This window comes from Macrosteles quadrilineatus, unplaced genomic scaffold, assembly GCF_028750875.1.
Source record: "Macrosteles quadrilineatus isolate MER2022 unplaced genomic scaffold, UCM_ALF_1.0 Scaffold_1__1_contigs__length_201487025, whole genome shotgun sequence".
Lineage (NCBI taxonomy): Eukaryota > Metazoa > Arthropoda > Insecta > Hemiptera > Cicadellidae > Macrosteles > Macrosteles quadrilineatus.
This window is the reverse complement of record NW_026542594.1, coordinates 201,283,846-201,310,530: the sequence shown is the minus strand read 5'-3', so window position 1 is coordinate 201,310,530 and position 26,685 is coordinate 201,283,846. Positions and strand designations below refer to the sequence as shown.

Genomic DNA, 26,685 nt, shown 5'->3' with positions numbered 1-26,685 from the left:
AAGGAGAACAAGTCCAGTTCGGTTTTCACACATTCACAAGATTTCTGATGTAAAAAAGACATTATAACAATAGTTTGAAGATGTAATTAGAAGTCGAAAATATCTCTCTTTGCTTTTGTAGTTTTAACTGATGATCTCCTCCTCCTACTCTTACGGTTCTTAATCTGTTTCCCGGCTGTATATACCTTCTTCCTACCTCTAGTCACTTTCTTCCTACCTTTAGACACTTTCTTCCTACCTTTGGACACTTTCTTCCTTTTAAGTTTAGCGATGGGACGTCTCATGGACAATGATGACGACTTGCCTCTAAGGAGCTTCGCTAATGACTGAGGGGTGACACGAACCAAACGACTACCGGCACCATTACCACGCATGACGCGTTTTGCGGAATTCCTGCGCGTAACGCGACGTCTCTTAGAACAAATACCCCCACCGTGTAGCACACGATCAAATTGTTCGTCAGATTTACGTTTAAGCGAACCTGTGAAGTCTTTTAGTCTTGTGCTGGCTGCTGTTTTGGGGTTCATACCACCGGTTGTAATATCACCCAAAAATCTGAATCCTGATCTCAGAGCCTCTTCCCCTAATGCTCTTGCTCCAGACTTGAGTAACGGTGCAATGGTACGGAACATACCACCAAGAAAACTACCCACACCATGACCTCTCTGGAATGATGCTCCATGAAATACTTGGTCAATAGTGCCCCCGACCTGTAAATGTTTTTGATTCTGCTGCTGTCGATGGTAGTACATCATATAAGGATCCTTTGAATTGAGCATTGTTATTAATCCTGAGCTCTTCTAAGATGTAGTTTCACGTACGACGTCCCAAACATGAATGGTAATTTTCCTCCCGTATGATCCCTTAAGTCGATTTCTATAGTTTCAAACGTGGTTTTCATACAAGGCACATAATGAGGAGTAGTGTAAGTCACTGAATTGTAAGCCCCGTGAAAATAACTCTCTCTGTCTATGTTAACAATCTTCAAGAGTGGCGCAGTAGTATCACCAACCATTTGTGGCTCTACTAGATCGCAATAAACATACATGTGGGCCGGAAGTCCCATGTTCAGATTCGGTGCCCACAAACTATGGATTTCGCTGACATAATTGTCTTTACTCAATAAATTCTCTTGAAGGGGATCGAACCCTAGTTGTAAAGATAACGTTTTACTTAATTTAATTTCGGTTATATTTGAGTTGAAAAGTCTTATTTTGACTCGGTCCAGATCCATGTCATATTTAAATTCCAAATGTTCGTACACATCCTCATAATTGTTGATATAATTTAATAAATTATTGATATTCCTATAATATTCAGGTTTGACTTTGATCACAATTTCTTCTTTATCAGTAAGTGCAGTGCGTGCTAAAATAGATTCATATGTAAATGATATGAACGAATTATTGATCACTGATGGAAATGAACATGGATAATGAGCCTCTACTAAAGACATTTCCCATTCGTTGCCACCTCCTTCCAAGCGAACTTGTTTCGACAAATGTGTGGTATAAGTGGACACTGTATTATTTGGGAAATAATCCATTGAACTGTTACTGGGTAATGTCAAGAAAAATTGGTTGTTGTTGCTACTGATGTTGTTACACATTTTTTAAGTCTTGTGATCGCACCCAAGAGTTAAACTCGTCTCCGTATCCTTCCCACTTGACAAGGTAACGCTTACTGCGCCCACGTCCCTGAGTGTCTAGTATTTTATCAATCTTGAATAAGTAATCGCTAGGGATTGTTACTTTTTGTAATTCATGTTCATAGAACTGACCTTTCAATTCTTGACCATTGAGGTCGGTGATAGAGTACAACGGTAATGGCATCAATGTGTTAACTCGATGAATTAAAAATACTTCATTACTCCAATTGGTTTCGTAACCTTTTGCAAATGTTCCTTTTTCCTTGGCTATGCGTACAGTATCACCATCTTTTAGTTTTGGCTTAACTCGTTGTGGCATTTTTTTAAACATATGCTTAAAAACACTGTATACTACTTTTTCATCACTGGAGTCCACATCGAGTGGAGATAATCCGTTTCCCAAACTTCTGTGCGAACTGTTGTTGTATGCGTTAACCATTTGGTCAATCACATCGATATATCGATATGTGTTTTTGCAAGTCAAGTATCTCCACATTCGACTTTTCAACGTACGGTTCACACGTTCTACAACACTGGCCTTGACATCGGGGTTTTGTGTAGTAACATATTTTATGTTATATTTTTTAAATATTTGTTTGGTCTGTTTGCCAGTGAATTCACTCCCCTTGTCAGATTGTAAGCATTTTGGTGTTATAACTGATTCTTTAAAAATATCCTCAAATGCACTGGATACTTCTGCGCCTCCTTTTCGTTTCAATGCTCTGACATATAAACGTTTACTGAATACGTCAATTACAGTTAATAGGTAGTTGACACCATCATTGTACTTACTGAGTCCACGCATATCATTAAGATCTGCTTGCCAGAGTTCGTATGGTCGAAAAACTATGTACGGGTTGCGTGTAAACCGTTTGCGCACGGGCTTATGCAAAGTGTAAGTGTCTTGTGTTTGTAACCAATTAATAACATCACTCTTGGATATTTGATTCTTTTTTGCCGCTCGCACCAGCGGTGCAATACCACCGTATGAGGCAGGATGGTTCGGATCATAATATAATTGTTCCATTACACTTACGGCTCGTACGGTTCCCAATTATCAAGTGATTCCAAAAATGATTGATTGACTATGTTTCTTCTTTCTCTAGAACGTAAACGATCACGCATTGGAGTCCTGCGTAACGGTACTTCATCATCTGCAAGGGGTGAAGGTGGAATCTCTGCATCTGGATCATCAGTCAAATGTTGTAATGCTCTTCTGTTATGGAAATATTCCTTAGGAACGTTCATTTGTTTCAACACGTTCAACAATGTGCGAGCACCTTCTGGTAATGATTGGGCTGAACGTGCTCTTACAACGTAATGTGTTAAGTCCACAATGTTGGAGCCAGGAATCTTTTTACCATCTATATACAGTTCAAGATTATTATCCCAACTAATTGGACTTCCATTGCGTATCATGAAACGTAATAGGCTACGTGCATCGTTCTGATACGCCTTGCTAAAGGATCCAGTAATTTCCTCTATTTGATTAGGCGGAATATAGTGAGTTTGAGGTTCCTCATTCCACTCTTCCTGTAGTGGTTGTCGCTGTGTTTGGTCAGTAAATGTTGTATTTACAATTGGAATATTAATTGGTTTACGCTTGTTTGATGCTAAATTTAAAAATCTCTGTAAAACTTGATTGTATAACTTCCACTTCTCACTATCATCGAATCTTTTATTTTTCATGATCTCTTCCATTTCATCATCCAAACTCTTATACGCTCGTTTAGCTGACTTTTGGCTAGAATCAAATGATTGAAATTTGTCAATCAATTCTTGTGGTACAATAACCATTTTTCTTGCGTGTTCCATTATACCCTGGTTATGTTCATCAAAGCTTTCCGTTCGGAGTCCAGAAATGGAATGATCAGAATTTTTTACGTTATGAGATTTTTATCTAGTGAGATCTGATTGTGCAACTGCTTGTAATACTGTGCTCAGTAATAATGGAATGATAAATCCACCTCCTTGTTGAACTAAAAACTTGCGTTTTTTGGCCCATCCTTCGCCTCGTTTCACAATTAAACGAAGGGTAGACTTGTGTTTACTCAACTTTCTTTTACTTATATCCGATATAGGTACATTACCACGCAACAAATTGTGAACACACTCGCATATTGCGTGAATGCGACTTATATCACACACCTTCAACAGTGTTTTGCGCTCCTTTGGAGTTGCATGTATTAAAGCCTCAAGTAGAGCTCTGTCCTTCTTCAAACACACCATGATGACAACTAAAGTGAATGGAGGTGTTAGTTTTTCTTATTTTTTGGTATGTACACAAAATTTTTTTCATCATCGGGAAAAATACAACTCTGTATTCGCATATCATCGGGTGTTGTTTGTTTCAAGTCTATGAGTAGATAACCATGTGGTTTACTAGTAGCATCGGTATATGCTTCCTCTATAAACTTTGGATTTTCAGGATAAATCTGTCTTGCTAAACACCTAATCTGCATTTTATCCCTAGGATTTTTAAAACAAACCAGATAGTGAGCATTTAATGATATGTCTCTCTGTCCCCGCCCCTGGTGAAAAATATTTTGAGTTATAAAAAATACACTTATATTCCTATGATGACATCCTTTGGTAAATAGATCAACTACTGTATTGTTTGCTTCACGCATCATATCATCTATAACCACAAGAGTTGGATCTTTACCATCAAAGTCTTCTAAAATAGGAAGACCTTCTATGTAATTTATATTGGTAGCTTTTGTATTACCTACACCACCTCCAGTACCATAATACCAGGATATCTTAACAAATTTTGTATCACTCATTTCTCTTACATTATCAATAAACTTTGAAACAAATACTGACTTTCCACTACCTGACGGTCCTGCTACAATGGTAGAGAAAGGATGTGACCACTTCAAACTCATAATTGGTACTGATACCAAACACCTTCCTTAATACTTAAGTATAATATTGGTTGAGGTTTATGTAAATCAATACAACTGATTATATATTATAATGTTTAATGCTTACGAAAACTATCAAAATGTATAAAGGTTATTTAAACATATTTCTAAAAGTTTCTTGCTTTACATTAGAATATTTACACAAACTCCAATGGAGTGAATCTGCTACCTCCACGGGCTTCGTGCTTCACCAAGCGAAGACGGTCACCAAACCCGTTGTTGTAGCGTTCGATGTCTGAATCGCCCAGCGCAGCGTTGAAACGTCTCGGTAGATACACGCGCAGATAGAAGTCGTCTCCGGTTTGGCCCTCCAGGATCACAACGACTGTCTCGCCGTATGGAGATTTAACCCTCTCAATCAATGTGATTAAATAGGGCACTTCCGCCAACAGGTCGCCAACTCTGGTGTATGTGGGGTTGTTGGACTTGCATGAGTTGAGTGCGTCTTTGAGATCCATTGGTGCGGCTGATAGCATCGATGTAGTGGACAGCATGGACTCTATAGGTCTAAGTGTGACGTAGGAAGTCGGCTGCTGCTGCTGCTGCTGCTCCTGCTCAATGCTCTGTGGGATGACAGTGTCCATCTTGTAGAGGTCTGATCTAACTGACTGGTGAACTAGCGAAGAATGATACTCACTGTGAAAGTGTTCGGCTTTTTAAACTCGCCGATGAAGGGGAGGGGATTAGGGGTTGTATTTCTGGCAGGTGTGTAGGCAGGTGTTCTGGGCAGGTGTGTAGACAGGTGTGTAGGCAGGTGTTCTACCATGATTGATCACTCAGAGGTTTCTATGCATCAATCTTTTGTTTTTTACGCACTACTCGCTTCTTATCTGATGTGTTGAGACTTTTGCAAGTCGTAACTGTTTGAGTTAAACCTGGAAGTTTTGGCACTCCTGTTGTTTTGTCTATCCACATGTTTTCTATTTTTTCAATCACTGTATTAACACTCTCGTACATTTCACTGTCTTTGTCCAAAAATAAACCGCACATGTACTTCATATTATTACCGTCATACAATTCCATTTTTAAAAGTAGAGAACCTTTGTTTTCTGGATTTTGTACTGCGTACATATTGTCTTTCTCCACCCATGATATTATGGGACAATTTGCTGGTGGTTTAGGCACCCATCCTGACTTTTCTGCAATGGTTTTCGGTAACGATCTTTTCTTCCTTTTATCATTGATTGCAATTGGAGTTTGGGTAGACGCGTTGTCGTTCAATCCATGTTCTTCCATGAATGATTGGATATATTCATCAATAGTTTCGGATGTGGAAGCAATGTTCATTTTCTCTGTTGCGATGTGTACTGTGCAACTGCTATGCTTCAACTAACCAAACGTCGAGTTATTAGTCCTCGATGTGAGATTAATTTTACAGAGGTACCAAACTAAATATTTTTAACATAATGTATGATCCGCAGGGGTACCAAACTAAATATTTTTAACATAATGTATGATCTGCATGTAAACACTCTTTTATATGTCGCATCCTTAGCAGCATATATTTTTGCAAAATTGTTTCAGTTTGTAATATTTTGAGCTTAAAACGGAAGCTGTCTAAATAAGAGAAACACCTTCTATCTTCGTAATCGGTAAAGTAAAATACCGTAACAATAGGATTTGTAAAAGAGACACTCTTTTTCCTACATTGGTTCATGTTTAAATCAATTACTTCTTTCGTTTCTGTTTTACGTTGAACTCTTCCTCGTAGAATGCTTCTCTCGCACGATCGAGAACACTTTGAATTAAAAGTAACTTGCGCATATCCTTATTTTTACGGTTGTATCGCCAAAATTTATTCATTGAAACATTTATTACTTGTCTCGCACTCTCGTTCATGTTGAATAAATAAAACTAAATAATTCAATATATAGTCGCTCCTTTTAGTACACTATGTTTGGTAGTAGGGGAAAGTTGGTGGGGATGGTGAGGAAGGGGTGTGGTTAGAAGGAGACTAACCGAGTTAGGGGGATGGGGAGGGGGGATTTAGTGCTAAGCTTTGGGAGATTCACTTGGATCATTCTTCTTTACAACGCCGAATAGTAGCTATGGCTCAATCCACCTTTGCCACAGACATCTCCGACAAACAGTTGCTTAGTGCTTTATTTGCTGCTGAATCGGAGTATGACAGAAAAATATTAAAAACATTATCATTTGAGAAACTAATTGTTGAGCAACAAAATGTCGATGACAGTATTGTCTTTAATTGGAGCGGACAACCCAGAGACGAAGCCCAATGGGATGAATATAATCGATTCATGCAACATTATAATAATGTCCATGCGGAACTCCGACAGCGAGAGGAAGAACAGAACCGTCGAAATTAGTTTTAAAATAGATGTTAAGATGTACTGTACGATAAAATAAATGTAAAAAAAAATATATATATATAAAATGCAAAAATAAAAAATAAAAAATAAAAAAAAAAATAGAAGCATGAAATATAAAAGTGAAAAAATATAAAAACATATAAAAAGCTAAGAAAAACAAATGTAAAGTGACACATTGATAATGAATATGGATTGATGGATCCATTGTGTGACAAAACCTATTGGGATTAGTGTGGGAAGCCCTGAGACTAAGTATTCTCACGGAATTAAAAAAAGGGGGAGGGGAAGGGGGAAGGAGTCAGGAATTACATGTGGACAAAGGAAAATGGAACCTTAAGTGTCTGCCAGATGTCCACACAAAAGGTTGAAAAATTAAATTATAACAATGGGGCAATGGAATGTTTATTGTTAAGTGCCAGATGTTCACACAAAAGGTAGGGCCAGATGTCCACACAAAAGGTTGAAAGTTAAATTATAACAATGGGGCGATGGAATGTATATTGTTGAGTGCCAGATGTTCACACAAAAGGTTGGAAATATAAATCATTGACAATAAGACTAGAAAAAGATTAATGGACACCAGGTGTCTATTTGTAAATGTCATTTTTGATCGGATAGAGACGATGGGTGGGGGGAGTTTATAAATTTACTTAATAATAATTTATATTATCATTTGCATAAAAAGATTTTTTAATTATTCATTTAATTAAATTGCAATATTTAATCACTTTTAATTAGCATAATTGGAGTAATTAGACTAATTACTCTAATTAGAGTAATTACACTAATTAGAGTACTTACACTAATTAGAGTAATTACACTAATTAGAGTAATTACACTAATTAGAGTAATTACACTAATTATCCACCGCCTCCACCCTCCCTACTCTTGTCCTTTAATCACTACTTCCATAGTCGATGATTATGTAAACAACAATCAATTGCTGTAAACTGCCAGTTCTGGGTATATTTGCTAACAATTTCCATGGCTCGGATTTAAACAATATGGCCATAAGGCATTAAGATCTTGCTCATTTTTTAACAGAACATTCCTCTTCCCTAGTTCCTGATCCCTAGTTTAATTTAATTTGTTGACTTTGATGTTTGGTTACATACTATTCTATTTGAACTCATAAAAACTCAATTCAGAATCGCAAAGAATGCAAAAGGAATGGAAATGCCTTGAATGACAAAGGACTGCTGTCTTCAAACTACAGTAATTGTCTTTATCAGTGTAAGACATCAAATCAGATAACTCATTGTAAGCAAAGAAAGACTTGTCTTGATGGTACAATTGGTTCAAAATTGTTCCTAGCATTGAAACGTCTTTCATATTTACAAATATTTTCCCAACAGATAATTCTGATGTACATTACAAAGGGATTTCAATTTTTCAGTTTAAACTAAAATTATACTTCCTGTTCACTGTACATGATACCTCATTATGAAAGAGTGTTAATATTGTGCATTAATAACCAGTGTATGGATTTTATAGGAAAGGGAGTTAGATCGACTAGTTTGAGTTACTATTTTGATTATTGTTTTGTGTGTAATTTAGTGTGTGCTTATTTTCTCTGTTGTGTCTTTGAACTGAACAAAATATATTGTGCAAAATAAAGCGCTTTTTCTTTCTTTTTTTTCATTGAGCTTCTTGAAGCTGTGCATTGATGACAATATTTAAAAAAAATTCAATAAAATAAGAGTGAGCGCAGCGAACGAGCTCTAATATTGTTTAGATTTAATAATATTTATTTAGATAGGAATAAGTTAATTTTGAGACAAAAAAGGCTACCTACTGTAACTATATCTGGCAAAAATTCAGTTTATTTTTATTAAGATTAGGTTCAGCAGGCAAACTTCCCTTATGAAAAGTAGCCCATACAGTTTTTTTTAACCACTCACTCCTGCAAACTGTCCCACGATAATAAGGTACAATGTTCACTGATATGTCCCATAAACAATATGTTAATTGTAAATCATTCTGGTCGAAAACAAAGTATAAAAACCTGATAAACCTAACCCCACAATCTTAATTGTTTCCTTTTACTCTTTTAATTAACTACTGCGACTTAAATGTGAACTTTTAGTAACTCAAGGTTACAAGTTTTTCATACAATTGCTAGAAAAATGTTGTTTGTAAACAGAAACTTGTCTTTAAGAATACTGAGAAAACACCGATGGACTGTAGCGATTAAATTTGTTTTGGTTAACATTTTTTGTCCATTTTCATGTTCATAACTTAATTAAAATGCCACAATTATATACTGGATGAATATTTAGCATACTGCAATAGTGCAATATTATGGTACTCTCAATTTATTCTTACAGAGGTATTCAGATAAAGGGATTGGAATTATTTATTTGATTGGGGCTCATCTTATAAAGGAAACAATTTAGTAAAAAAAGTTTTTCACAATGCTCTGAAATCTGCAACAATCTTTTAATTTAATAAAAAATTAGAGCTCATCCATCACAAGATCCAAAAGATTGCTCCACCCCTATAATTTTCTGATCCAAACTTTGCTGATGGTTTATCTTGAGCCTACAAACTTGGTTGTGTCCAAAAGAGTCACTTTCGACCAAAGTTACGCACAACTTCTACCTGTAGTATTGCTTATTTGGAAACAGATAAAATATGTATTGGAAAATGCATTTTAAAGTTACCACATACTTTGGTTTTTGTTGGCCTCTTTTGATAATTATGATCCCAATTCATTATCTTCTGTTACTTAATTACCACTGATAAAGGTTTCATGTATAATAATATTGAGGCATAACAAATCATCAGTTACAGAGAATTATTTTTAATCTTGTTTACTTTAAAAATATTTAATTGGTGACCGACTGGCCTAAAAAATAGATACCAAGACAAAATTTAAGATTAGTACCGTCCTTATTAGATAGAGGATGTTAACAAGACATTGTTAACGAATTCCCCTATGGAAAATTGCCAAGGACTTAAGTAAACAAAAGCCCTGTAAATAGTTTTACCATAACTTGAGGAACATAGCCAATAAACTCCATTTAAAGAAGATAAGATAACTTTTGAGGAAAGTTTTCCAAAACGCATTATTAAACATTGGTTTAAAAGGTTTACATAGTTTGCCCAGGCTATTTGTACAGTTTAACAGTTTAAACAATCTTTTTAGAAGTGACAGTAGTCTTAAAAATGTGCACCTACTTCACTTAACATAGGTAGAGCTATTTTAATTTGATTGGGGATATCAATTGGAAACCAATAATACATTCCTTGAAACAAACTTCAATAACAACATAGATGCTAGGTAAAAGCTAACCTCTTTTAAAATAAAAACTCAATTGAATTTCAACCAGTAAAGTATATATGGCTTAGAACGAGCTGTAGCAAAAGAATTAATTATTGTGTTATGGGTACAAGCTTTGACTATTAATAATTAACAAAAATACTATTAATAAAAAACTTCAGTATCCAATAGTAAATGGTACAAGGATGTGTTTAACATGATCAGTGGCATCATTTCACCAAAACCTTGGTTGAGTGGGGGGGGGGGGGGTGCAAACACCGAGGTATGGAATATCCCCAACTAAAAAGGGGGTCCAGGGAAAATCCGGGGGGAGGGCTCTCCCGGAATATTTAGCAGTTTTAAAACCAAAAAGAGGGACTTCGCTTATTTTAAATGTCCAAAAAATTATTAAAAAATATATTATTAGGGGCATATTTGTTTCTCTAACCCAGAAGCCGGGGGGGGACTAACCCCCCTGACCCCCCCCCCAAATGACGCCCCTGAACATGATAGAATCTCCAAACAAAAGCTGATTTAGGGAACCGAACCAAACATTCAATTCTTTGATTACAAAAAAAGAAGATAAAAATAGAATTTCAGACATTGACTGGCTCACACAACTATGTTCTTTTTAAAGAAAATAATCGACAGCTGGGTGCATATGGATGGGTTGTCTACTTCAATAGCTAATAAAGCTAATGGTCAATGCTTCCTAACCTAACAGAGGATGGAAGCTATCTAAAAACTCTTGAATCATCTCCAATTCTCCATCCTATAAAATTTATCATGCATCTCATACAATTATCGTACCTTATCAAAATTACCCTATACCGTACTAAAATTATCGTACATTAACCGAAATTTATCGTACATTCAAATTATGGTACCCTTTTCAAAACCATACTCAAATTTTTTCATTCAACCATTTAACATTCAAGATATTTTACGCCATTGTATACTAGTTGTAGTAACGCGTTATCCTACAACCTTGACCTCGAGATAAGAGCATGGTGCTAGTGGCCGACGCGCCGCGGCAGTCTTCGCCAGACTCCGGTCATTGTAGGTTGTCGCTGACGGGATGACGAGGACTGACAGGCCTAGGTACAGCTCCGTGGGCGAGGAATACCTGCAAAGGTGAGTGTGAAAGATCAAAATTATCGTATACGATAACCCTGGTAAATTATGGGGTGCGAAATTATTGGAAAGGTTATGGGTACTTTGTGTTTGTGTTGTGCCCATGTGGACGGACACGTGTTGATTGGGTCGTATTATCGTGGGTCGTATAAGAATTATCGTGCGAAACGTCAAAATTATCGTGTGTCGAAATGATCTTGTAACCTGACACAATCATAATTATAACGTAATTTATAACGTACTTGTTGTGACTTAGTTAAACGTAATGAGAATCAGATGCATGTCATGAAATCCCGTTGTAGACTAGATAAACTAAAACTCATAAACACCCAAAAAGTAGGTGAGTTCCAAGGATATGGTTGGTGGTTGGATAAGGTATAAATAAAGACGATTTTTACTTTCTCACCTTATACAAAGTATAAGGAGAAAGTAGGCCTACTGTATTGTTTTCATAAAAATTTTCGAGTTTTGCATTGAATACAATAATAATAATAGACAGGAAGAGGGGAGAAAATAACAGAAAGTGTTGGCATAAACTATAATTATGGAGGGGGGCCACCAGTTGACCGACAAGATACTTGGTCGTCTTGCCACTAGACCGTCTTTTTTAATTAAATAGATAAATACTGAAAACCAGTACGTCGACAAGTTATTTCATCGTCAGTCCAGTTGACCGGCCTGTAAATCTAAATTATTATATACGAGAAACCAACTTGTCGTCAATTCTCCCGACCGACTTACCACTTGCTCGTCTTTTAGGTGGGGATGTGTTGAGCGGCAGTGCCAGCGGCGCGCGCAGCTGTGGAGGGCACTGCAGGCGTACCAACTTCTGTATCTTGTAGCGGCGGTTTTCATTCCGACGATTTTCAGCTATCACAATGCAGCGGACTAGCGATGTTCTTATTACGTGTAATTGTTTGTTTCTCAATCGATATTTTGTTATACACAGTACAGTGAATATAAATAGGCCTATATTAGTTTACTTCAATGAAATAAATGTTTTATTTAGCTAAATAAATAAAAATACGCCGATTGAACAAATAAAATTGTTACAGACAACAGGAAGTCCTTAATATGATCAAAAAAGTGTTAATCTTTATTAAAAAATTACTGAAATTTGTAAACTTACTGCTGGCGACAAGGGTGGTGCCATACATAGGTTTATCAATAAATAAGATAAACATGGACAACCTTATGCAGCTATAAGTCAGGAAACATTTGTAGAAACATTAAAAAGCAATACCAATTTATGAAATATGATAAAATATTTACAGGAAATGTTGATTACTGTATATACATCGTGAGTATCTCCAGCAGTTACACACTGGTGATCTTTGAGTTGACTCTTTTAAACTCATTGATTATTACTTTTTTCGTTTTGAAATAAATTCTGTAATACTTTGAAATTGCTCGAATTCGAGCAACATGTACACGAGTTTGAATATTAAATTAACTAACATATTTATGTAATAGGAGGGTCAAATATTGTTAACAGTGGTGAGGTAACTACCGTTACATTTATTCAATTGAGAGATAAATACAAATTGATAATACCGGTTATTTAAAGCTTTGTTGTCTATTTTTCCCTCTCTTAAAAAAATAAAATAAAGAATGAATTTAGACTTTTGGTGACATTAGTTTGTACTATTTCTCCTTAAATGACACTGCTGTCTTGGTAAGCAATAGTTATCTCGGTAAACTATTTATTTGCTGAATTGCACAGTGTGCTACTTAGCCTGAGAAACATATTTTGTTTTATGATTTTGTTGTATGCCTATTGAAAACCTTGTCTAGAAGGAATTCCCATTGCCCGTGTTACCGGGGAGAAGTTTTTCTTAGTAAAGTCTGTAGACGTCTTCGGTTTTACACAGAAACATGTAATTATAATTGAAGAAGTACATGTTTTATCCTCTCACGTTGTTGCGTGGACAATACTATGGTGATTCAATTCTGTGTACTTCAATTGTCTAACTGGCCCTAACTGACGCATCCTTGTTTTTTTTTTTTTTTATTAAATAATGTAGTCTTTACTTCCGTGGATCTTTGCGTTTTATTGTGTAACTGTCCTCAAGTAAGTCTGTGTTCTGAGTAAGTACTTCAAATGCACGGCACTACTGTATATTCAGATTTTCTAATGAACTATCATAGATAAAAGGAGTATAGACATGTATGTATGACAGAGTATGTCTACTCCTTTTATCTATGGTACTATTTCCAAGTTCATCTGGACGACCCTGCAAATCGTTTCTAGTAAAAAAAAAATTATTTGGTTTATGTTTATGAACTTGTATGAGTGTTGTTAACTAAAGCTAAATTCACATCAAATTAATTAATTTAATTTATTTTAATAGTAGGCTATTTCTAATCAATTTCAGTTTTAAGAACATATAGTAAATAAATCCTTGTTGAAACGGCTGTACTATCCATGCAATTATTGTCAAACTATATGTTCAAAGATTCCTGGACGGCAATGTTATAATACTAGTTGGAGCAGAGGTACTGGATCTAGGGTTAATACAGTTTTGTGACGTGTAAGGTATATCACTGCAGAAGTAGTTAGCTCAAGAATTATGACGCGGATGACAAAGATTGGTAGCTTTTGCTATAATTATAAAAAAAACCAAGTACATAAAATCATTCACAGTTTTTTTTTCACAGTCTATTGAATAGCCTGCAGTTAAGTTCACTCTAATGAAGAATATAGACGTGGCCAGAGTTCCAAACGATTTAAGTAACAACTGTTTACATGAGCTATCCTATATGTAAGTTTTTTTTATAGTGTGCAATGTACTTATTGAATTTTCATAAGTAATATATCATGGCTATATCGTTTATGTAAAAGTATCAAAAGATAGTAAAACGAAAACGAAACAATCAACCAAGACCAGTGACCGAAACAAGTGTCGAGCTGGCGGCGCCGCGCCTACCTCGGGATTCCCCGAGGGCAATAATTCATCTTTGAAGTAACACCGGTAACACTGACTCACTGGCCGACACGGATACCCGCCTACCACCCCCTTTGTGTCGTCACCCTATGACCACCGGTCGGTCGGCCACCCATCCAAGGAAACTCTAGACATCGGCGGCTCTTTGTCGTTCGTTGACCAGCGTATTTTCTAGAGTTTAATGTATACCCTCACTCACACCAGGGAATAAGTAAACTGTAGTTGTTTTCTTGTTTATGGAAATATTTGCATTAAATTAGAAAAAAAATCATTTATTTATTTATAAAATGTTATTATTTTACAAAAAAAACACACTTTTACCCTCCCTGTTGCAGCAAACCTAAGTACTTGTTAAACTTATTCTATTTAAATATGGAATAACTGTGATATTTTCAAAAAGTCATTTTAGTGTAAATCCAATCAGGCAAATAGAAATTTGCTTAGTCTGCAGGTTTGTTGCGGTGGGGGTATATTTCGTCATAAACTCTTTTGCCACTTAAGAGTCTTCAATAGTAAAGTGGCAACTAAAACGCGACTCCTGCGACCCAATTCTGGCGGCGCTCTAGAACTACCCGAAGGCCTTTTCCGGTATTACGCGTGCCGCATCACACAAGTAGTTTTCCCGCGCCCCTATTCAAACGCTTGTAGGCGAAGAAAAAGATGGTGATGTCAATCAGCTTAAAAATAAGATGGGACAACAACGATAATTAAATTGTAAATAGTGATGTAGTTGTTTCTAAAATTGGTTCTCGCTCTTCTGTAGTACCATCAAAAAAACCAACGTCAAAATAATAATGGTTTCGGACAATTGAGTAAGGCCTGGGAAGCATCTCAAATACGGGTTATTTATTTCACGTGATCAGTGAGGGTTGCGTGCGGCCGTGAGAGGTAAGCGCCCTTATATACAAACAATGCAGGGGTGAGGAAAGAGAAAGTCCAGTCAGCTGCTTTGGAATGCAGTGGTCCTGTCTGGAAGGGCAGTGACGGCCATTATGAACACACCAAGCACTGATGGGTAGGAAGGGAGAATGTTTGTTTAGTGATTGATATATCATCTCAAGTGTCAAAATATTGTCTTCACTTGATGTTGATGTTCATTATCTGACAAGTTTAAGGTCATTTGTTTCTGTTGTAGTAGTGTAAAAATGTGACAATGTTTGATTACAACACAAGTACCAGGAGAGCTTACTCGAGGTGGCAGGTTATTTCATATGTAGCGATGCATATTTGGCTAAATACACTCTCGCCAATTCAGTGAATACAAAAAGACTATTTAAATGCCTATCGTATTTCGTATTCGTATTTCAGGAGAAGACCTCTTGTTCATCTTTACATGCAAACACTACGTAAAATATCTTCTGGGCCGTGACGGACAGACAGACAGAAATTGAGAAAAAACATTAAAAGTTTTTTAATGTATAAACGCAAAAATAACAGAAAATATGTCATTCTGAACAGTGTACAGACAAAACTCTAATTTTATTTGCAGATATTTTATATACAGCACCATTTGATTAACTGTATTTTTTCACTTCTATAACAGATTTCGTTTCTCATGACGCTTGATGAACGACTTATACACCTAATAACAACTTACTTAATAGGCAATTCTAACGAACTACTGTTGCAGTAAACTTAACTGTTACACATGTTTGAAATTTACAACATCTTGCATAATTACAATACTTTGTGCCTGTTGGCTACTATGAATCGTTTGGATTAATTTAAGATATTAAACTTTTTTGATATAGGCCTACACAAGGTAAATTGACCTCCATGTTACCCAAAATTATACACAGGTCCTATATATATACTATAGTTCGGCCGCTTAGAAAACGACCTGCGCGCTAATGCTAAACCAATGCTGGAGGAGGTCGTTTTCTAAGCGGCCGACCTATAGTGTACATGTTGCTCAAATTCAAGCAATTGCAAAGTATTACAGGGGTTATTTCAAAACCAATAACAGTCATATTAAAAAAAGTTTAACTCAAAGTTTAAAAAGAGTTTAAAAAGAGTCAACTCAAATATTACCATTGTGTAACTCAGACCCTGATTACCTAAATCCCTGATCTTCGTTATTGATAAACCTAAAGCATTCCGGCTGGTTTTCTCCTTCTCAAAATGCCTCGCTGTACAGGCAACACATGTCATTGATAGAGGGTCAAATTGAGAACGAAAAGTCATTTAGGGGTAGTGTTAGCTCGCATTCGTAACCTAATAGTTGAGATTGTCCAGGGTCAGGTGCTGACGTGTACGCCTCCTTTCTATGTTTCGTTGTTGTCGCGTCGGAGGCATTTAAAAGAAAAAAAACAACAAATAAACAAATTATAGCTACACAAAACAACGATAAATGCACAAATTTAAGTTACAATCATGCTAACACGATCCGTCATAGCGACACAAAGCAACGATAAATATATAAATTCAAGATACAACCATACTAACACGGTCCGTTTTCGTTTTGGGGGTTATGTTTACACAAACTCAAATAGTAAATAAATTTACTCAATGCGTTTCATTGAATCGAAAAATAAATAACAGCAATTAAATTATACAGCTGATCAAAATGTAAACAATTATGTTCTTCATAAGGATAACATGGGAACTTTCAAAGCCACTGGGGCAGAACCCAAGGGACTTTGTAAAAAATGTAAGGCCAGTTGGCAAATCTACGCGACACGCTCTTTCCAATGAGATGTCAATGGATAAAATCGGTTAAGAAATGGCGGAGGAGTTCAACCGACAAAGTTTCATGTAGCGTATTAATTATATATATATATACCACACTACAAATGTAATTCTACAATATACGGTACGTAGTTTTATCCAAACAAACGATCAAAACCCCCTAATGATATTGTTATTTGATTCAATAGTCAATGCACATAAGCGAGTCTTATCTTTCAAAGCAGATTAAATAATACAAAGGCAGAGGAATGCGCGAGAACGAGGTCACTTCACGGTTGCTATAGAAATGACGAAACTATCCATTAGAATTGCGCGCCAACGTCAACTAAACTCCAGACTGTATAAACACGCCGAGTGTGTAGTGTTCGACGGAGCTAGGCTCAGTTGGCAAGACTGGCTTCTAGCCTCGAGCGACGTGGTTCAACCACGAGAAGCGCCTCAAACTCCTGGGTAATCCCCGGTTAGCTCCTCCCACTCTGCCCCCTATCCCCACCTAAAAGACGAGCAAGTGGTAAGTCGGTCGGGAGAATTGACGACAAGTTGGTTTCTCGTATATAATAATTTAGTTTTACAGGCCGGTCAACTGGAATGACGATGAAATAACTTGTCGACGTACTGGTTTTCAGTATTTATCTATTTAATTAAAAAAGACGGTCTAGTGGCCAGACGACCAAGTATCTTGTCGGTCTACTGGTAGGCTCCCAATTATGGAAGGTGTCAAATTTCTCTATTGTATTGTATACTGGTTAGCATCGCCATTACCGTAAAAATCCTAAAGCGGTATTCAAAACGAGTTACATATAAAGTATTACTATTGATGCAGCAGTTTTTAGTAAATAAATATAGAAATTATGCTGAGTTTCAAATAAAATTTGACATATTCTGTACGGAGTGCAACCTTAGAGCATTATTTGATCTAATTTTATCACGGTAAGTACCTCTGACTTATCCGTAAAAAAATATTGTTTGGCTTTAAATTTAAATGGAAAACATCTTAAACACGGAGAATACCCCTCCTAACCTTAGAGATCTATCTCGTTTCTTATCTTATATTTATGCTTATAACCACTATTTCACAGCTGAAAACTATTAGCAGTTGGTTGGATTTGAACCCGTGTCCCCAGGGGTGAGGTCCCGTTCTTTCACCTGACCGTAATCTGTACAAAACGGGAAATACAAAAAATCATAATGATAATGTATTACTTGATGGAGGGGTGCCAATCCTTTTAAAAGTAGACTTGATAATACTGATAATAGATCATTACAAAAATAAAGTTCAACCTTTGTAACTTAACAGTCATAGGTCATAGGTTAGTCGAATACCTCTTCAAAATCTCCCTTTTCAGGCGGGATCTGTCCAAAATTAACTTATAGACTAGCTCTACTGCGCTTTCGAATATGTAACGCAACAAAATCACTCTTCAATCAGCAGTTTGGCCGAACTAGATTGAAGTTTGCGAATTCCATCAAACCGGTTTCACTGAATCGGCTTGAACAAAAACCGAGCAGTCATTCTAGATAATAACTAGCAAAGCTAGGACAGCAAAAGCTGTTGTTTTCAGTCGTAGAAAATTGAGGGTCTGCAATTTGCTGGAAACAATAGTTTTTTGTCTAGTTTGTACGAGCTCTGTAAAGAATGAAACAGTTTTGTACCGTCAAGCAAGATTCCACATTATTTTAGAGCGTATTAGAAGTGGACAGTATTTTAGAACGTAATGGTCAGTGTAAAACAAAACAGGTGGATTTTCTGGTTACGTTGAGTAAAACAGCTGTTAATGGCAACAATGGAAAGATCCAAAGATCGGCTTATTTTGATAGATTAAAATTAAGCACAAAGATGGTTCATTATAGATCTACATATGAAGTCTAGGAGTAATAGGCCTATTCCATTCCCTGAGTAACCTTCGGGCTACGCCCCATAGGCCCGTAGACGTCTAAAGTTCTGGGGTGATGGTGCCAAAGTAAATGTTGATAAGTCTCCTTTAAGGATGAAAAACTCACAATATTTAACCCTGCGTTGAAATTTCAATGTAATCAGAACTGACACTTGCTTATTTCAAAATAGACAGCTGATCCGAACAAATAAAAATTTAATATTTTGCACAACTAACTTAGGTTTGAGAAAACCTTTAGTTGTCTATAAACACTAAAATTTGACCGGACACGAAACACAACAAATCAAGCTTTAGATTGTACAACTGAACCTATAACTGAGATCAAAACAATGAACTTTAGAAATCGAAGCTTTTGTCTGTCAGCTGTGGTTTTGTGGTTGTAATCGTTAACCGCAAACCACAAATCGTTATCTTTTGTTGACTAATGTATAAGATCACCGATGATTTCTCATCGTACCATAATTTATTGATATTTTTGTACCATCCCAGTTTCAAAAACTTAAATATTAATTACCTTACAGTAATTTGTTGCCTTCGTTCTTGAGGTAAAATTTTATATTCACCCTTTAAACATTTCACCAGCTTGTGTGTCATCTTCCGGGGGTCATATTTATATTTTACCACACTATCACTAAAAATTGTCTACACAAATAGTGCAATAGAAATCTGCCGGTTCTTTAACCACAATAATTTAATATTGGCCTTCATTTTGCTACTCTTTCTTGTAGAATCATGATCGGCAGCCGTAACTGATCATCATGAGTACGAAATTACATGAATAAGAAATAGCAATGTAAAAACCCCGTTTATAATCGGTCAAAGTCTGTCAGGGCATAACGACAATGAAGTGTATTTCCATTGATATATACAGAAGTGCAACTGTTTAGGAACAAAAATTTAAAATATTGTTTCAAGTAGAATTACTTAAAATAGCTTGTACGAATGTTACAATGATATTCATAGTAAAAAATATACTATAATAAGTACAATATAGAATGTTGTATTTACATATAGGCTTTCACGATATAATACCAAGTACTGTCATAGCAATGTGTCATGCATAAGCTTAGTTATAAAACGTAATTTTAACCATAAAACTGGTTATAGCCACAAATAATAGAGTAATATTATAGCAATTACAGTATTTGTAAGATGTCGGTTATTCTTTAGTAATTAAAACACCGTTACAAATTTTAGAATGAGATAAACATAGAAATAGTCAACATTATCACAATATGTCTTGAAATTGATGACTTATTTTAATGTTAATGACTTGAAACACAACTAAACAAACGTCAAACACTTTAATAGCAAATTAGGTCCCCCGTGCGCAAACTGCACAGTTTAAAGTGTTTAGCTTGTTTTCGAGACAGAACAAATCCAAAGCACTGTTCGTTTACCGAAGATAATTAGATGAATAACACTACTATAGTTCGGCCGCTTAGAAAGCGACCTCCTCCAGCATTGGTTTAGCATTAGCGCGCAGGTCGTTTTTTAAGCGGCCGAACTATAATATATGTTTTTTAGATATGCACCATAAGAGTGCATAAAATCCACATCCATCAACTGTTTTGTATCTTGTCTACAATACGACTGTGGTTGAAACATTTAACTGAATGGTCAGCTGTTTAATCACAATTCACATTTGAACCGTAATAAAGAAAGTGGGTCCGCATAATTTGATTTTCAAAAGTGAATTCTATGAATAAATTAAATGCAAAAGGGGCGAAACCCTAAAGGAAACGACCATTCTAGTTACCATTCAAAAGTTAAAAAATTGGATAAGTAAAACGGCGGAAAAAGGATGTTACAGTTAAAACCTTTATTATATTAGGTATTTAGATAATTATATACCTTTCTTCTCATATTGTAAAATACGAATACATCAACACCCTCTATACCATTAACTAGACAAAACTAACCTCAAAACTGTCTTCAGATAGGGTAACAAATCTACAAGAGAATAGGTTGTCTCATAGCATTTACAAAAAGAATTAAATATAGACTGTCAGCCGTGCAGTGGTTACCATGGTTACCACAGGTTCTGGCGCACACCGCTGGGAGCGCCGTGTAGTTGCAAAGCGCGTAGGCAGTAACATGGCGCTCCCAGCGGTGTGCGCCAGAACCTATAACCATTCTTTTTGTCTATGCTCATAGTCACACCATATCATACAACCCTCCAATACTACCCTGTCAAAAGTGCTCGATGCAGTTGCATAAGTTGGCCAAACTGTCACAATTTGCCACAAGCATTGTCTTATGACACAATTTAGAACGATTATTCAATACGGCCGACCCTTCTGGAAGGGCATTATATAAAGGGCTATGACCTAGCCCCTCGGCCCACTATGCTGATGTTTCTTTGGATGCATTGTTGTGTTTGTTTTGATTGTATTTGTTCGGAACATGGTTGTTGCGCAGGATTTTGCCTACCTGAGGTATTTACATAATATATTTTCGTTTAACTTCTTTTTTTATCATTTCGATTATACGGTTCGATCCTGAGAAAATTCAGTAGCTTATGGTTCAAAAGCCGGACCCAGCTGTTTCTGATCATTGGGTTTTAAATAAATGATAAAATGATCATGACTGAACCAGCTGGTCTTGGTCAGTAACAAAGCTTGATAGATAATCTGACAACGTTCTAAACTCACCATTCACTCATATTTGTGTTAAAATTTGAAAATTCGCACCTACTTCACTCATATTTTTTATTTAGTAGATGGCGAACTCATCTCAAATAATTGATACTGTAATTGATAAATTTTATATCGCTTTCGTGTGCCCTAAAATCTTTACAAAGATTATGTTTGAATAAAAAATTGACTGATTCTCAATTAACTACTCATGCATTCAAGTATTTCTATCTGTTGTCAATTTTAATTACGGCGAAACTAACAAAAATCTGTGGATGTATGTGGTTTTGTTTATACATAAAAAGTCAAGACCCCCCCTCTAATATTTTTCCAAGTAAATATACAGAGATATCCTTTTGGTGGTCGAGCAATCTTAGCAGGAAGTTTCATTTTATCATTTTGAAATTTTTGAGTGTCCCCCCAAAAGGGGGGATTTGGGGGGCAACTCAAATATTTTAAAAGTAAACCCCCTTCAAGTGACACCTCATTTTAAAGTGTTTACAAAAACTTAAAGAATGGTGAAAACTAGAGGTCGCTATGTCTTCTCTATCCAAAATGGTAGCCCGTCAAATGTTGTGGAAAATCAATGGTAAAATTGTTAATATTGGCTGCCATTTTGGATAGAGAAGAGATAGCGAGCTCTGGTTTTCACCATTCTTTAAGTTTTTGTAAACACTTTAAAATGAGGTGTCACTTGATAGGGGTTTCTATTGAAACATTTTTAGTTGTCCCCCGAATCCCCCCTTTTGGGGGGACACTCAAAAATTTCAAAATGATAAAATGAAACTTCCTGCTAAGATTGCACGACCACCAAAAGGATATCTCTGTATATTTACTTGGAAAAATATTAGAGGGGGGGGGGGTCTTGACTTTTTATTCACCCTGTATACTGGTCAATTGGTCGAAATCTTGAAAATTTTAAAACTACAATTAATTTTCATTTGATTATTCTTTTACCATAGAGTAAGCATCCTCTGGTATTCCCATAGAGTAAATGTATGCTAAAATATGCTAGGCTTATTTAGTTGACATGTGGACAAACTTGAGTGTTTAGAACATTGTTAACTACAAAACAAGCATCAGTTTTTACAACAGGGTGAAAAATGTTATTGAAGTACAGTACCTAAAACTGCTTCTTAACTCATCCAAGTGTTGCATTTTTGGTTTAATGTCATTTCCTAAGTGTTTGACTACAATACATTTTGGTAAGGACACTCCTACGGTTTTTAAGTAACTAAAAATCGAACGTATAAAAAGACCATTAAAATAGTTAACCATTAAATACGAAACTTTAAAAATACAGTTATTACTGATTGAGGCAAGCGCATCATAGTCATATTTGATTGTTAAATGATAACAATGTTAATTACAAACAGCTGATTTATCATGGACAGAAAATTAATAGTTTCATTCAGCAATAACAATGCTGACAATAAAATGTATAAGACTCCACTGCGAATTTAATCCTACAGATGCACACAAACCAGTTGTTTCTATCTTTAAACTTTTAATCTTTAATCTTAACTTTTAATCTTTAACGTTTAAACTTTTAATTGTACCGGTACCACGAATTTAAACCATTATTTTGCTTCGACCAAAAATTATTGTCAGCATGTGAAAATGTAATCATGAGTTTCGTACGTAATCTTTTAAAGCTCGTGTAAAAACTTGGTTGTGTCCTGAGTTTACTGAAAATTGTATTATCTAGCAATAATTGTTATCAAAAGATTAGGGAGAGTTTAGAATGTTGACATTAGATTACTATGCAATGGATGAATTAGTCACTGGTTAAATTACGTTTAGCAACTAGATAATCTAATTTCAGATAATTATTTGTTGATTGCTATGGCTGTAAGTGAACACGTAATCGTAAAATTTCAGTAATTGTTGCATAAACACCATAAATTATTTACTGGTGATTTCAATAATAAATATTTGTTTTATGCCTTGTTCACCTGTTTGATCTTTTTAAATACGAAAACTCGAATTTTTACAAGGTTTCTAGTTGGTTTTTAAATTCGTCATGTTTATTTTCAAGGTTAGTAGGGCTACTAAATTTACAATAATTATAATTTCTTCGAATTACTAATCAAATCATTTAGGTTACTCCCGATTATAAACTGTTAAAAATATAAGTCGTTATATTTTATACTGGGATAAATAACCTAAGCAGGGATAAATACATGAACTGTTACAAGAACTTATACAATCTGTTATATCAATTTTAATTTAATCGTCTATTGGTAAGATTAGTGAAATTAACATCCTTGAACTGTCTTTTAAGTTTTGATAATAATTACTTTTTGCAGATTGAACAAGTACTGTAATCACGCACACAAAACATTAATACAAATTTTACTTGAAAATGCAAAAACTTAACTTAGCTCTAGTTTACAGTTTAATCCGACAAAAGACTTCTTTTAAATAAATGATTTGGAAAATTGAATAAAGAGAATCCCAAAAAGTACAAGTATACACCAAAAGTACAACTAAAAGCTAACATAGCTTTTTGAGTTTAAAATGGCAAAAGGTGAACAAAGTCCGCTCCTGAGGTGTAGGTTATATCATTACTTGAATCATAATCAATTAATTAACAACAGTTTGGGGTGAGTACATTAATGTAATTCACGGTTTGAGTCGCCTCATTCGACACCTAGAAGCATCGGTCCACCCATTCGCTGTGGCAAACAGCCAGCTATATATTCAACTAGAGAGTGCACACATTCCTGCGAGAACCGATCTTTTAAAAATTACAAATAAACTATATAGATTCAAATTTTGGACTTTTTATGTTATATAACCTTTTAAAACCACTTTGTTTACCACGTAAATCCAAAAGTTTCGTGAAAATATTGATTTTTCCTATTTTTCTAAGGTGGTTTGTACTGCGTTACCGACAAATAGTTCCGCTGGATTCCGATAGTGGAGCGCTGTTAGCGTCTTGTGTTTATGCTTATAACGTTATCTGTATGAAGTTCCGCTCTCATTGAGTAGTGCATCGAGGCAAAATAAAATCGCGGTTAATTCAAACTATATCATTTTGGAACATTACAAAGTTCATTTAAACTTTTAACGGTCTTACGAGAAAATGTATTTTCACTCGGTGTTAATTATGCCGTGTTTCTGTTGCTATGTTTTCTCATTGACTATATATATTGTATGACAATTTCAAGAAACATGAGAAATAAAATAAAATATTAGGTACGGTATGCGGGATTGTTCATAAAACGGGTATTAAAACGGAATTATTATCACGTGAGTTGCTTCCCGAGCTAGAGCTATGGTAGTTAATGTTACTATACAAATGAATGACTAACTTCTGTAGTTACGATTGCGGGAAAATACTTATCGCCCTCGCTTCACTCGCTTGTAGGGTTTTCTTATAGAGACAATTTTTAGGAAAGTCTATGTTAAATAATAGCACTCGAATATGTTGACGTCTTCTATTTATTTATTGTCCATTTACTATTAAAATATACCGATCAATAGGTACAATACCTGCACTACCGTTTGTCTTCTGGTGAAGTAAAGGATGAATAAAACCTTAAAACGCTTTGTAAAATTTTTCCCTAAAATAATATAGACATACTACTCGACATGCCCGTGCGTTGGCAAATACGGAAAACATATACACTTAATATATTTTACAATAGAACGAAACAGTATCCAAAGTCAATGGTAAAATCTCCCCCATTACATTTAGGCCTATTATTTTTATCCATTACCTAGATACCGTTTGACGGTATCCTATATATTCGGTATATGGGTGTGTAGATGTTTTCTCTTTACATAGATCTTAATAGGCCATACAATGTATTGGGAAGTCTATTTGCTTAAGTAAACCTTTAATTCACCACGGTTTTTGTAATTCGCTACGTCAATATCGGCTGTGTTAGAAAAAATTTAATTTTGTAAAATTTTTTAAAAAAATATTCCAAATATTGTATACAAATAAAAACCTTACGTACTATATAGGCTATGGGTTTAACGTGGCGTAGGGTTGGCAGCATTTAGTGGGTGGTGGGCGGTGTATTGACCGAACGCAAGCACGTTACAATAGATGTATCCCACGTGATCCCACACATAGTAGTGAAAATCCCTATTTATCCCTTCATCAAAATTAAAAATCCCATTTTACCCATACATGTCTTTAAATGTTCATTTCCCCTCGTTAAAACAACTCTTGTTGTTAGTTGGTCAGGAATTAACATATTCTACGAGAAAAATCAATAGAAAATCCGATACCGATCAGTTTTTTTTGCATTCGAAAACCATTCCTCGTTCCTAATTTATCCCTCGGACGCACGAAATATCCCGTTTTAGGGGAAAGTTTAGTGGTTCAGTGATGGGGCAGCGCCGGCTCGTATGGCGGTCCTTAGGTTCTCGGCCCGTGGACGACCTGGAACGAGACGTAGGAGGTTGAGGAAGATCTCCCGGGAAGTGGAAGTCCAGACTATCCCGCAGGAACCCCCGGAGATCCCGGTGGAAGCGGAGGAACCGGGACAGAGGTTGGTCGTGTGGTCGGTGGGATAGGGTTCACTTGGACATGCTGGGAAGAGTCCTTTGATTTGCAATAAAATTTAAGATGTTCGGTTAAATATTTATTATGTTTTCACCACATTGGATTCGGAAACAATTCTATCAGCTTCCATTTTAGCAGGATAAACTACAAATAAAAAAAATTACAAATATTTTTTCTTATACGAAAAAGGTCGACCACAATCCAATTTGTTTGTAACATTATACAATTTAGGTTTTACGTTAGGTTTTATGATTTAGCTTTAAACTAACCTTACGCAACCAAACCCAATTAGGTTTTATCTTACCTATAATATGATACTAAACAAAATTTGTAAATAAATAAAATTTGTATCTAAATAAAAACAAAAACAGAGGTAGGGGTGTAACGGGATAGGTCCAAACATACTTTTGGTGTAGCCTAACTCTTTAAGGCGCAATGAACATATTTTTATCCGATCTGAAATTTATACGTTAACAAAGTAATTAAATAAATAACAAACTTAAATTTCCAAAAAACCTATACAGTACAATCATACTTCTACTACATCGTAAGGGCCTACTAAAATATTATTGTATAAAGAAATAAGATGGAGTTTGCAGTGTGGACGAAAATAACACATATAAATGCATAGATAAATTTAAAAAAAACTTATTATTTTACTGATTATAAAAGAGGAAAATACAAGAGTCGAACAGATA

At 35.5% G+C, this 26,685-nt stretch overlaps 1 protein-coding gene across 4 annotated transcripts in view; it reads left to right on the top strand.

Annotated features, from left to right (window-relative positions):
- The window catches only part of LOC128994345 (glutathione hydrolase 1 proenzyme-like), a 67,147-nt gene that overhangs the window by 14,370 nt on the left and 26,092 nt on the right, over positions 1-26,685 (top strand). Inside the window, exon 1 of one of the 4 annotated variants that reach the window (XM_054418858.1) lies at positions 11,192-11,301. The exons of 1 other annotated variant lie outside the window; for it this stretch is intronic. In XM_054418858.1, the coding sequence (XP_054274833.1) occupies positions 11,246-11,301 (56 nt within the window). In that variant the 5' untranslated portion in view covers positions 11,192-11,245. Of the gene's footprint in view, positions 1-11,191; positions 11,302-21,220; positions 21,268-25,822; positions 25,974-26,685 lie in introns of those variants that run through there. 2 more of the 4 variants (XM_054418877.1, XM_054418849.1) reach the window with 2 other exon arrangements.